This window comes from Coccomyxa subellipsoidea (genome assembly GCF_000258705.1).
Source record: "Coccomyxa subellipsoidea C-169, whole genome shotgun sequence".
In the NCBI taxonomy this organism is placed as follows: Eukaryota; Viridiplantae; Chlorophyta; class Trebouxiophyceae; family Coccomyxaceae; genus Coccomyxa; species Coccomyxa subellipsoidea.
The window spans coordinates 1,689,421-1,701,180 of record NW_005178042.1 but is presented as its reverse complement, the minus strand read 5'-3'; the positions used below and the strand labels follow the sequence as shown (position 1 = coordinate 1,701,180).

At 57.3% G+C, this 11,760-nt stretch overlaps 2 protein-coding genes across 2 annotated transcripts; both read right to left on the bottom strand.

The window, feature by feature from the left end:
* Window positions 1–273: 273 nt before the first annotated feature.
* Window positions 274–8,161, bottom strand: COCSUDRAFT_55364 (hypothetical protein; the record flags this gene model as incomplete). The annotated part of the gene is made up of 16 exons (XM_005651835.1): window positions 274–1,893; window positions 2,106–2,321; window positions 2,487–2,762; window positions 2,877–2,966; window positions 3,097–3,522; window positions 3,912–4,110; window positions 4,490–4,678; window positions 4,828–4,945; window positions 5,180–5,295; window positions 5,403–5,965; window positions 6,240–6,450; window positions 6,579–6,757; window positions 6,959–7,165; window positions 7,305–7,547; window positions 7,753–7,816; window positions 8,103–8,161. The coding sequence occupies 16 exons, from the start codon at window positions 8,159–8,161 to the stop codon at window positions 274–276; spliced, it is 4,776 nt and encodes a 1,591-aa protein (XP_005651892.1).
* Window positions 8,162–8,709: 548 nt separating this feature from the next.
* Window positions 8,710–11,580, bottom strand: COCSUDRAFT_64185 (chlorophyll a/b-binding protein). Its single transcript, XM_005651834.1, has 6 exons — window positions 11,265–11,580; window positions 11,094–11,178; window positions 10,721–10,850; window positions 10,133–10,394; window positions 9,520–9,623; window positions 8,710–9,276 (listed from the first exon to the last, which is right to left on the bottom strand). Exons 1-6 carry the CDS (start codon window positions 11,545–11,547, stop codon window positions 9,148–9,150), a joined length of 993 nt encoding a protein of 330 aa, XP_005651891.1. The 5' UTR covers window positions 11,548–11,580; the 3' UTR covers window positions 8,710–9,147.
* Window positions 11,581–11,760: the final 180 nt, after the last annotated feature.

Below are 11,760 nucleotides of genomic sequence, written 5' to 3'. Positions count from 1 at the left end.
TAAATCTGAGGTAAGCACAATTTGTCGCTTTGAAGCAAATGACACGCCGCCAGTCACACAACAGCAGTAACGCAGCAGACGTCCAGGCAAAAAAGATTCAGCCAGATACACCCTCTGTGCTTAGTTCAAGTTCACTTCAGAGTTCACACACAGTCGGTTGTGAAGAAACAGCCTCCTGCCCAGCGCACATTCACAGCTGAGCATCCCTCTTATACTGTTCACATGAGGACTCCCGGTCAAAGTCCAGAGACGCATTGATATGCACACGGACGCTCACTGGCCGAGAGGCGGCCGCGCCGGCCCAGGGCCATTCGCACGCCACAGGCTGGGGTCCTGAGCCCATGCAGCCTTGGGGGCTTTGCAGGGGGACGGCGAGTCCACCAGCAGGCTGCCCCACAGCTCTGCCTCATCCGCCTCCGCTTCAGGCGCGGCAGCCGGCGCGACAGCGGCCGCGGCGGGGCCGACGGACACAGGGTCGATCAGGCCCTGCGGCGCCGCCTTGGGAGTGCCATTGGCCGGGGAAATATGGCCGTTGCTGAGGGCTGTTGTGGGGTCGAAGAGGCGCTGCTGCGCCTTGGGCCTCTGCAGCAGCGGTGGCGATGCATCCGCGAGCGGCCGGACGGCAGGCGGCTCGCTGCTCCGCTCAGCCTCAGTTGCTGCGCTGCTGGAAGGCTGCCCGCCTGCGTCTGCCTCGGCAGCACCGGCGTCTGCTGCCTTGGAGGGCAGAACATATGTATCTGCATCCACGGTAGGTGCTTGTGGAGGCTCCTCGCCGCCTGTGGTGGCCTGCTGGACGTTGCCGACAAGCGCGGCGCCGGCATCTGCGGCGAGCTGCGACTGCTCCTTGCTCTCCTCCAAGGCGGCGTTGCCGGGAGTGCCAGTTGCCTCCTCCCTCACGCTGCCTATCAGGGCCGCGCCGGCCTCCGCTGCAAGCTGGGACTGGTTGTCAGGACTCTTCTGCACTTCTTCCTCACCTGGTAGCGCAGGCGGTATGTCATGCGGTGCATCCGCATCTGCAGCCGCCTGTGCCGGCGCCTCGCTGTCTGCAGCGGTTGCAGCGTCTGTGGCTGGCTCGGCAGTTGGCACGGCTGAGCCTGTGTCAGCCTGCGAGGGGGCCGCAGCGCAGTCATCGACAGCCATAAGCACAGCATGGCCGTCTGCGCTGGTGTCCTCCTGAGACTCTGCATGCTTTGGCTGCTCCTCCTCCACAGCAGAGGCTTGCTCCGCCATGGCTGCCTCTGCTGCCGACGCCTCTGATGAGTCATGTAGGCCTTCCGCCTCGGTAGCGCTGGCTGGCTCCTGTACAGCTGGCTGCTCTGCGGCAGGTGACGGAGCGCTATCAGCCTGCGGCGATGGATCCACTGGGGCTGCTGCTGGCGCATCTGCTACATCTGGTTCCTTTGCGGGCCCAGCCGCTTCTGGCGCTGCGCCTTCGCTAGAAAACTGATGCTTGGCTGCCGCCGCGGCCACCGCTGCGGCAAAGAGGGCGTCTTGCTCTGCCTCCAGTGCAGCAGCCGACGCTGCACCGTCCAGACTGCTCTGCTCTGCTGGCTCCGACGCTGCCACTGTGGAGCCGCCAGCATGTTCTAACGCCGTAGCGGGTGCTGTGACCTCTTTTGCATCGCCGTTCGGCAGCTGCGCGCGCGCGCCGACTGATGCAGGAGCGACTGCAGCGGACTGCGGCAGCGGCGCAGCACTCGGGCCAGCTGAGTCGCTCACGGGCGGCCACGCGGGGGGCATCTGCGGTGCATAGCCGGGGGGCATGGCGCCCCAGAGGTTGGGGGTCATGGGGACCGATGGCGGCTGCGCCGGCCCGCTGGCAGCGCCGGCCGGCGTCAGCGGCCCCAGCTGCAGCGGAGCCACCTGTGGCAGCATCTGGGATCCTGGCGGGACCTGTCCAGCAACACCTGAACAAAGAAAAATCACCTGTTCGGATCTTGTACCTGAAAAGGACAGCAATATCCCCTACATAAAACACTTATCTTCACTACGTCACTTTACAGTGCAGCTGCGACATGATGAGGTATTGTAGCAGATGTGAGGTTCAAATTGATGCAACTTTAGTGAGATATATTCATGCACGACTTGCAGATGACAATGTGTACCGCAGAGAGGAGGGTGCCGCTCTGACCTGGGAGCCAGGGAGCCAGAGGAGGCACCAGGGCCGGTGCAGAGGCTGCCGCGGCGGCATTGGCAAAGGTGGCGAACATCTGGTGCAGGGATGCCATGGGCATGTGGGGCGAAGGCAGGCTGCCCCCGAGAGTCTTGTGGGCCTGCGCCAGCTGCGGGTTGCTCATCAGCAGCATCTGGTACATGGCCACCTGCAGCACAACCGCTACAACTCAGGTGTAAGCCCAACTTCACAGGGTCAGCTGAAGCCATGCCAAATGAGGCAATGCCAGAAGCTCTACTTCCCTCCCAGAGCTCTGTGAGCAACCCTTTCACATTGGACAGAAGGAACAAAATTTGGGGAAGGAAATCCGCACCTGGAGGGCGTTTTGGCCTGGCAGGCCGGGGGGCATGGACGGCAGGGGGAAGGGAGGCATGGCGAAGGGAGGGGCGTTGAAGGGCGCTGGCAGCTGCGGAGGGGCCCCAGCGTTCGCTGTCAGCTGCGCGGCAGCTGCCGGGTCTGGCACGGCCCAGCTCAGGGCAGCAGGCGCCAGCTGTGGCTGTAATGCAGGCCCGGCTGGAGGTGCCTCCTGCTCCTGAGAGTCGCGCTGGCAGCGCTTGAGCCACATCTTGTGCTTCGGCACATGCGCACCCTGCAAAAAGATAGCGAAAATATCAGTGCTGCAGCAAGCAAATGTCAGTCTTCAAAAATTAACTGACAAAATTCTCAAGAACCACACAGCAGAGCTCAATCAGCAAACCAATACCAAAGCAGTCTGTGGGCGTGCCTGAGCGGCCAAGGCATCCTCGTCGTCTTTGAGAGCCTCTGCAATCTCTTCCTCCGTGGCCCCTTCGGCCTGCATCATGGCAACCAGACAAAGGGCTCAGCACGACTGACCATTTCCAAACCACTTGAGGCTTAGACGTGGTGGAGATCACTGCATTTGTCAAAAAATAGACAGCAGCCACGAAAGCTTCAGTGCGCACCTGTTTCCTCTTGAGGCCGCGCCCGGCGGACGCAGCCCTGCTCTTCCTAACCGGCCTTGCAGGCGCGGCAGCTGCCGTACTCAACTCCCCATTAGCTGCAGGCGGTGGCACCACAAACGCAACAGCCAGTGCAGCCTCCTCCACTGCTGGTGGTTCTGCAGGAATCTGTGCCTCCACCTCAGGCTGCACTTGTGCTACCTCCATGGGCTGTGCCTCTTCCGCCGCGGCCTGGGGGATCTCAGGCTGCACCTGTGCCGCCGCCTTGGGCTGTGGCTCTTCCATCGCGGCCTGGGGAATCTCTGGTTCGGGGCCGGCGTTGAGGTCCAGGGGCTCGGGGCCCAGCAGGCCGCTCTGCGCGACCAGCGCGGCATGCAGCGGCGACATCTTCATTGGCGCGCTCTCGTCCAGCCACCTGTGCTTCACCGTCTGCAGGCGCAGCAACCAGCGATGTCAGTCTCCTTTATTCTCTCAAAGCCTTTTTGAAGAAGAAGGAAGTCTGACCCTCCGGCGAGTCAAATGAATGCATGAAGAGGTCGTAAAGTGCTTTTGCAACCGGGGCAAAATGGGGGTCTCGAGCATTTGCTAAGCTGGACATGCATTCCTGTGGACCCCCAGGCTTCAGATGACCTCCAGGTGAGGCATCCTCTTATTTGTCATGCAAAGCAGGAATGGCACATGCATGTGCATGTGCATGCGGAATCATCAAAGCAGGAATGACACACACATACGCATGTGTGGGATAATCGAGGATGGTGCACTGACGTTGCCAGGCATAAGGCGAGCGGCGATGGCATGAACACAGGTTTGGCGCGCACCTTGAGGCAGACGCGCTCGACGTCGTTGTCGTCGTAGAGGATGGTGTGCTTGCCGCTGGTTGTGGAGTAGGCGGTGACGGTGCCGCGGTAGAAGACGCTGTCCCCGTCCCAGAACACCTCCACGCGCTTGCCAAAGTCCTTGAAGCGCTCCGGCTGCGTGTCCATCGTGCCCCGGCAGTTTGGCGCCCCGCACATGCACCTGCGCCGCGACGCCCCGTGTCTTTAGTCCTCTTATCTCTCCTAGAGGAACAATACCTCTTCTCCTAGATGCCAGGGCTGGCCCTTGCTTTTATCCTGCTTAAAACTGACAGCAGTGGGGCATCCCTCAAAGCACCAGTAGAAACTGCTGCTCCTGCATCCACGCAACAACAAGTTGGCCAGCCCGTCCCATGACAAATGGTAAAGCACTGGCCTGAATGAGCAAGCCAGCAGCAGCCGTCATGACACCTTAAATGACAGCAGAGGGCATGACAAAAACCACAGGAACCTTGAATAGCACAGAAAAGGTGCTCCAGGAGAAGAAGAGAGAGTTGCTTCAAGAGCACAGGGCAGGAACCGGAATGTGGCATGGGGCTCACCTGTAGGCACCAGCATCCTGGGCCAGGCCAGCATGCTGGAATTGGTAGTCATAAGCCAGCTCAGTGCCGGGCTCAATGTCGTCAGCAGCGAAGATCCCGATGCGGATCTCGCCCGTCGCGGCGTCATGCCATTTCTGCGACTCGCAGTTGGGCGCGCAGGATGAATTGATGAATCTCGCCATGTTGCCCCTGCACCCAGCAGATGCATTTCGGCGTCCCACAATGCGCAGATCACCAACTGCCAAAGAAGCTTACCTTGCCAACATGCAAGCATGGATATCACACTGGCCTCTGCCTACTTGCTGCATGCAAGACAGGAGGTAGGCAGATGCACGCACTTGACACGCGCATCGATGATGAGGCCAGGAGCCAACTCCATCATGTAGAAGTGCTGCAGGCCAGTCACCTTGGCCTGTGCCATCCTCCGCCGGCACTCATGCTCCTCTATGACCTCGCCTGCAGCACACCGATCGTATCAACATTTGCACAATCATCAGTAGTTAGTAGTAGTAGTAGTAGTGGTAGTAGTAGTAGTAGTAGTACATTACGCTTTCATTGCCAAGAGGCAAGGTGCGTCCTGCAGACAAGCTGCAGTTGCACATACTCATTGGAAAGTACAGTATGCCCCATGACACCCTTGCATGCATGCACGTCTTCAGTGTGAAAGCTAGCTGGTCAGGCAGTGGTCACCTGCATACTCTACGATGAAGGTACCCCTGGGTATGTGCTCTGTCGCCTTGACACCCCAGCCCCGGTCCTCTGTCAAGAACAGCTCCGTCTTGGGCTGGGGCAGCAGATGGAACGGCCTGCACAAGACAGATGCGCTCAGCCTTGGCTGCCAAGCATCTCACTGTCAATCCGGTCAACAGAACCCCCAGCAGAGTATGATTGTGACAGGGAAAGTATGACAGACCTGTTGCTGCAGTAGTCGCCGCAGGGGCACTGCTTGGGATCGCAGTGGATGTACGAGAGCCTGTTCAGGCAGTTCTCCCCACACCCAGTGCGCTCGGGCATGGCCGCCTTGGCTGCGTTCGCCACGGCTGCCGGCGGCACGAGCATGGCTGACGGCCTCGGCACCGCTATCGGCGCATGCGCCTCTGCGGCAAGCGCCTCCTCGGCCCCGGCCAGCGCTGCAACGCCGTTGGCCAACGGCTGCAGCGCTCGGAAAGTCATGGGTGCATCCGCGTCCCCAGAGGCGGGCGCATCCGCATGCTCATCTGCGTCTCCATGCGGCGCCGTTGCGAGCTCTGCTGGCGGTGTGCTGCCGGGCACGCCGGCATCAGCAGGCGCGGGGGCTGCGTCGCCGGGCTGATGCTGGAGAGGCAATACAGCGGGTGGAGCGGCTGAGGAGCTGGGCGGAAGCTGCGGGGCGGCTGCTGCCGGTGGCCGCGGCGGCGGCGTGCAACCGCACACCGGGATGTCGTCCTTTGGCAGCCGCTTCGGCCGCGAACGGGACGTCCACAGATTGCGCCGTACCTGCGACAAGACTTATCAACTCAGATACAGCCCTGCCTGGCCGAACCAAAACTCCTTTCTCTGGAGCCTGGAATCCAGATGCGCTCAAGTGCTATTACATGGCATGAAACATACAGAAACACAGATAAGCCAGGGTCATATTGCAGGGCTATTCTGAGCTTGTGTTTTCATATTACGTTATTGAGGAATGGGTGAGGGCAATAAAGAAAGGTGTCCGTGTTTTCATATTACGTTATTGAGGAATGGGTGAGGGCAATAAAGAAAGGTGTCCAACCGCTTCATAGTGCGGTGGCTTGGGCGCTGAGAAGTCCGGCCGCCTGCCTGCCGAGGGCTTCCGCTTGGGGGCAGCTGCCAGGTCTGCCTCGCCCTCATCTCCCAGCAGCTCCTTGAGATCATCCTCGTCAGCTCCATCAATCCTCTTCACCGGCCGCTGGACGCGCTTGACCACTTTGCTGTTGGTGTGCACTCCCAGGCCATTCCCAGCCCTGCAATGGACAGAAGTTTCATGACAGAGTGGTTTGCTGGATATTAACATTGGAACACTGCAGGTTCCCGGCACAGGTTACGGAAAGAAGGAGGTGGAAGTCTTCATGGAGGCATTGCTGGCACGCACTTGCTGGCCCCCTTTGCGCCCTTGGTGGCGCCTGCCTTTGCCGCCTGTGTGTGGTTGGCAGCTGCACCTATCTCGAGGACCGTCTCTTTTGATTTGGGCTTGGGGGGATTAATGGCTTTCTTCCACCAGCCTTCTGGTGCCTTGCGCCGCTGCGGTCCAGGAGCCAGGAACAAGTGCACCTGCAAGAGCAAATAAGGAGGATCACTTCTCTGCCGACGCAGTGCTGTCAATGACAAAGTCATCTTCAAGCAGTAATTACAAAACCCCCAGCTGACAAGGCGACAGAAAAACACACAGAGAAGCACTTTGGCTTGCAAAGCAACAAATCGGAATGCACTCAATGGACCAACAGGAGAGGATGTGTTCAGGACGGAACAAACCTCTTCCACAGATTTGAGGAACTTCCTGCGAGCCTTGTTCTTCTTCAGAAAGTTGGCCTCGACACCCTCTGCCCAAGACACCACCTCAGCGGGTGCCATCCAAGCTATCTCGAGGGTGCCAAAGAACATGACCGGCAGGGAAAGGGGGCTCGGCCGAAAGACATGCTCCATCCTCACAGCCGCCTCCTTTTCTGTCATGATCTGGGCCTGTGGCAGGGCGGGCTTCCCTCAGATATTGACCAATATCACTGTCCCTTTCAACTGAACACAGAGTTACTGTGCGTTTCCATTGCTGCTAAGTAGGATGTGAAGTGTCTGTCGCATACAGTCTGGACAAGTTTCTCACCGGCCAGTGAGGGAAGCCTTTCACTCGCGCCCATACAACCCGCTGAGAGTCCGCAGCTTTGATGAAGTCTGCACCACCAATGGCCACTTCCAGAGGCTGGTCTGCAGGTCCAGCTCCAGCCTGCTCTGGTGCATCTGCCGTGTCACCCTCTTGATCGACCTGAGCTGCTTTCTCATGGTCACTGGTGTGCTGCTCAGCACCTTCCTTCTTTGACTGTTGAGCTGCCTCTGCTGCTGCGTCCGCCTGTTCAACAGCATAATGTGATAAGAGGAGAATTGACAGCCTCATGTGACTTTACCGGTGCTTCCAAGATTATCTTATCGTCCTGTACGTTGGGTGACATCCTTGATACAGAGGATTGACAAGAAGCAAACAGGGGAGAGATGTCCACCTTTTCAACTTCTAAAATCGAAACTTGTCCTGTAGCAGGGTTGTCTGTGGCCGTCACCATCTGCTCATCGTCTGGTTCTGCAGGCGTAGCCAACTCTGCTGCATCCGTGTTGGAGACAGGCCTACAGGAAACAAGGTCTTTGTAAAAATTGGTAGAGCTTGCGTTTGTGCAGCGCACACATGCAGTCAGGTGCATAAAAAAATGCAGTCTACGCATTCTGGACGTGTGAGGCTAAAATGGATGGTCTTGTTCTCGTCTTGACGTCAGCTCGACGGTTCTGCAAAGGAGCCCCTTTTCCTGCTGCCTTGGTGCTCTTTCTTGAAGAATGAAAAGAGAACATCCTGAGTGAGGAATCAGAGGTAGAGCAGGAAAGCACATGCATGTCAGGTTGGCAGATAGTGATGTACCTGACAGCATCAGTTCCTTCCGCCCCTGAAGCTACAGGATCCCCTTCTTCAGCACCCATCAAACCACCTTGACGGAGAGATGCTTTGCAGGCACCATAAGTGTACCGATTTGATTGTCTTTCTTCACCACGCAAGGACAGCCCTGGACAGCTTTTAAGATGCTTCAGGTAATAAGCAACGGTCGCGATGGCGGATCCGTCACCGTACTTCGATGCCAGCAAGACAGTAGAACACTCTCAGCAGAGTCTTCAGCGCAGCTGACGGGCACGACAGGTTGTCTTCAACAACTTCATGCAGGTTTCAAAGCAAAGCAGCGGGAGGCAACGCCTCACAACAAAACCTCAACGGTGACATCAATGATGACACTTCAAGAGCATTCTGCTTTTGGGATTCAGGAAACAATTGACGATGTTCATGCTGAACAGATTGGCACAATGCAGTCTTTCAGCACTCTGCTGTGGATTTGTGGTCACGGCAGTCACTGCGCAGTAGAAATGCCAGACTGCATGCGTACAATTATTTCTTTTTCGAGTGCAAAGTCAACCACTCGGCATGTGGCCAGAGGTTGCAGACATGTAGGACAGGTTCAGCGCCACACTACTTCTTCGCATGCAGCCTATTACAACTCGTGGCTCGAAGTGCCTGTCAATAGGCCAATTGCACAACAAGCCGAGCTTCCTAGAAAGCGGCACCAACATGTGCACCCCACTCAGATCCAGACAGGCAGAATGCCCCAGAGCCAGACGTTCACTTTAGTCTTCTCAACATTGACCCTGTTCAGTGCTGTTCAACACCAGATTGCATCAATCAATGGCGGTCCAAATTTTCAACCTTCGATCACTCATTGTTGCAGCAACCAAAACAGCCCTCCCAGAATATAAATCTCGGCAAGGACCTGTTGCCGCTGGCCCGCTTGCACTTCCGAAGAGGGAGAGGGCAGCTCCTGACCAGCGATGCAGTCTCAGGCGTGATCAGCAGCACTGCGCCACACATAGATGTGCGCAGAAGCGGCTGGCTTGTCCTGGAGACATCACAGTGGGTAGATCTAGAGGGTGGGCACGCGGTCCTCTGCGCCGATGATGGTGAGCAGGTTGTAGCCGAATGGGTCGGCCACGTGCTTGCTCCAGTTGGCGTACGGGCCCTCGCCCGTCACGTAGCTCTGCACGGCAAAGCCCTGCGCAAACAGTGTTCCCTTCATTAGCGCCTTGCACAGATCCAACATGCCCCGTATTCTTTCACTCGGCTTCCCTTTAGCATGACATGGAGTGAAACTTTGGCCTTTTCTTTCTAGCAACAGGCTACAGGGCTGCAGGAAAGCCAGGGTGCAGGCTTCCACCGCATGATTGGATGTGATTATTCAAAGGGTGGAACAAGTGAAGTGCTTCCTGGATTCCTGGAAGGGAGAGGAGAGTGGTACCAGGACTGAGATGAGGGCGAGGCGGCCGTTCTTGATCTCCTTGACCTTGAGCTCAGCGAAGGTCTCTGGGTCGTCAGCCAGACCCAGGGGGTCGAAGGGACCGCCTGCACTCCAGTAACACAAATCAGAAAGCCCCCCAGCACAGGATATAAAGGACTGAGCACATGCAGGTGACTGCCAGCATACAGCAGAGAAGACCTCAGTGCCTCCAAGCATGAGCCTTCAGGTGAACATCAAGGATATTTCATATGCACTTTTCAGGTTGAACTTTACGCAATTGATTGAACGCTACTGCAAGGCTGAATATAAGGACAGCATGCCCGGGCCATGGAGCCGAATGGTCAAATTCATGAGCTTCGCCCGTGCAAGTATTCGCTGGTTTATCTAAATAGCTGCTGATCTCTATGAAGAAACCTTCTGAGATGTGTTGGCATACATTGTGCCCGATTCAACGCTAAGGCCACTTTTTGCTGAGACACTTGAGCCAACAATGTCTTCAATGATCAAGCTGAGAAGCTGTTGATAGAAGCGATACGATATCGGGCTGCTATAGAATTGTCGCAGCCCCATTAAGAATGTGCTCTGCAAGAGGGAGGACGGATGGTGCACGCACCGGGGTAGAGGTTGTCGAGGCCGCTGAATATGGAGGAGTCGAACTTGCCGACGCCGGGGGAGTAGCCCGGGGGGCCCTCGCCGGACTGCCTGTAGCGCTCCACAGCTCCCAGCAGTGCCACCTCAATGACCACCACCAGGAAAAGGGGCAGGGGGTTGTTGATGATGCCCCAGGGGACCGCAAAGTAGTTCAGCGTGCCGCCGTTCAGCATCTCCGCGCCCGTCTCGAACCAGGTCCCGCCCTTGATCGCTGCGCCGTTGGCCTGCAGCAGTAGGGAATGGAGCAGTCAGGCGCATGCCTCACACCATTTTGATCATCACCAGCACAGATGGCACACAAGCGCATGCCTCACACACTTCGAGCGAAACACCAGATGACCATTCGAGCGCCAAGTGTCAAACACCGTTTGGGGGTGCATGCACTGCATGGTTGACCTCATGCGGATCTCCGCGTGCAGTGTGTGATGTTGCATGCTGCAGGGAGTACCAAATGCACTGTTTACATCTCAGGGACATGCAGTGGAGCGCAGTTGGAGGCGCAGGAGGTGCAGACAAAGGAGGATCTGTGGGGGATGGCAGGCTAGCGCACCTGGAGGCCCTCGGGGATGATGATGCCGGCAGCGGCCAGCATAGCCCACCTGGCGTGGATGAGCTCGTATGCGCGGTACTTCTCCACGGTGGCGGTGTCCTTGCCCAGACCCAGAGGGTCATAGCCGTAGCTGCACCAGCATGAGCTGTCAGTGGGTGAATTACATCCTACAGCCAAATGGATGCAGGAATGCAGGGGTCGAAAGCCAAGTTATAATGCAAGATTATCCAAAACCAATAAAGTCGCTGCAGAAAAGCATCCCATGCCACCACATCGATCTGGAGAATACACTGATCTCAGAAGCTAAGCTCTAAGACATAAAAATCATGAACCAGTACTATGCATGATTAGGGATCAGGCGGAGGGGACTCACTCTCCAGCCAGGGTACCGTTCAGGTAGGTGGGCACATCAGATGGGTCGAGAAGGCCGCCCGGGAGGAACAGGGCGCGTGAAGGGCCTGCACGCCGGACGAGTGATGTAATTCACCATTTTATTAATAAAATTATTGCAAAGAGGTGCTTGACGGATCGTGAGACAACTCACCGTACCACTTGTCGAGGCCCTGGGCACCTCCTGCCTCGCCGAACCATCCCTTGGTGCGCTTGCCACTGGCTGCCTTCTTCACCTGCTTGGTAGCCTTGCTCGCGGTCTTGCTGGCAGTCTTTTGAACCTTGGCGACCTTCTTCTCGACCTTCTTCTCGACCTTCTTCGCGGTCTTCTTGTTGAAAAAGGCCTGAACCTGCACCCTCTCTGCGCCCTTGGTCTGGCTGATCTCCGTGCGCTTCAGGGTAGCACCCAGAAACTCGCTGCGCAGGGCGTTCGCCATCTTGACAGGAGGTGCAGAACACTAATGTGGTGCAGAGACCGATTGAAAGACAACAAGGAGCAGCACCTCAGCTGGGATAAGATGATGATACGATTCTAGGGTTATCGACCCTGAGGTTCGCAAGAATAGGGGTCGACCCTCCAACAAACGTTCATGCTGGTGGAAGCTGTGGAAGCTGTGTGCATGCTGCAGATGCTGCAATAATAATAATCA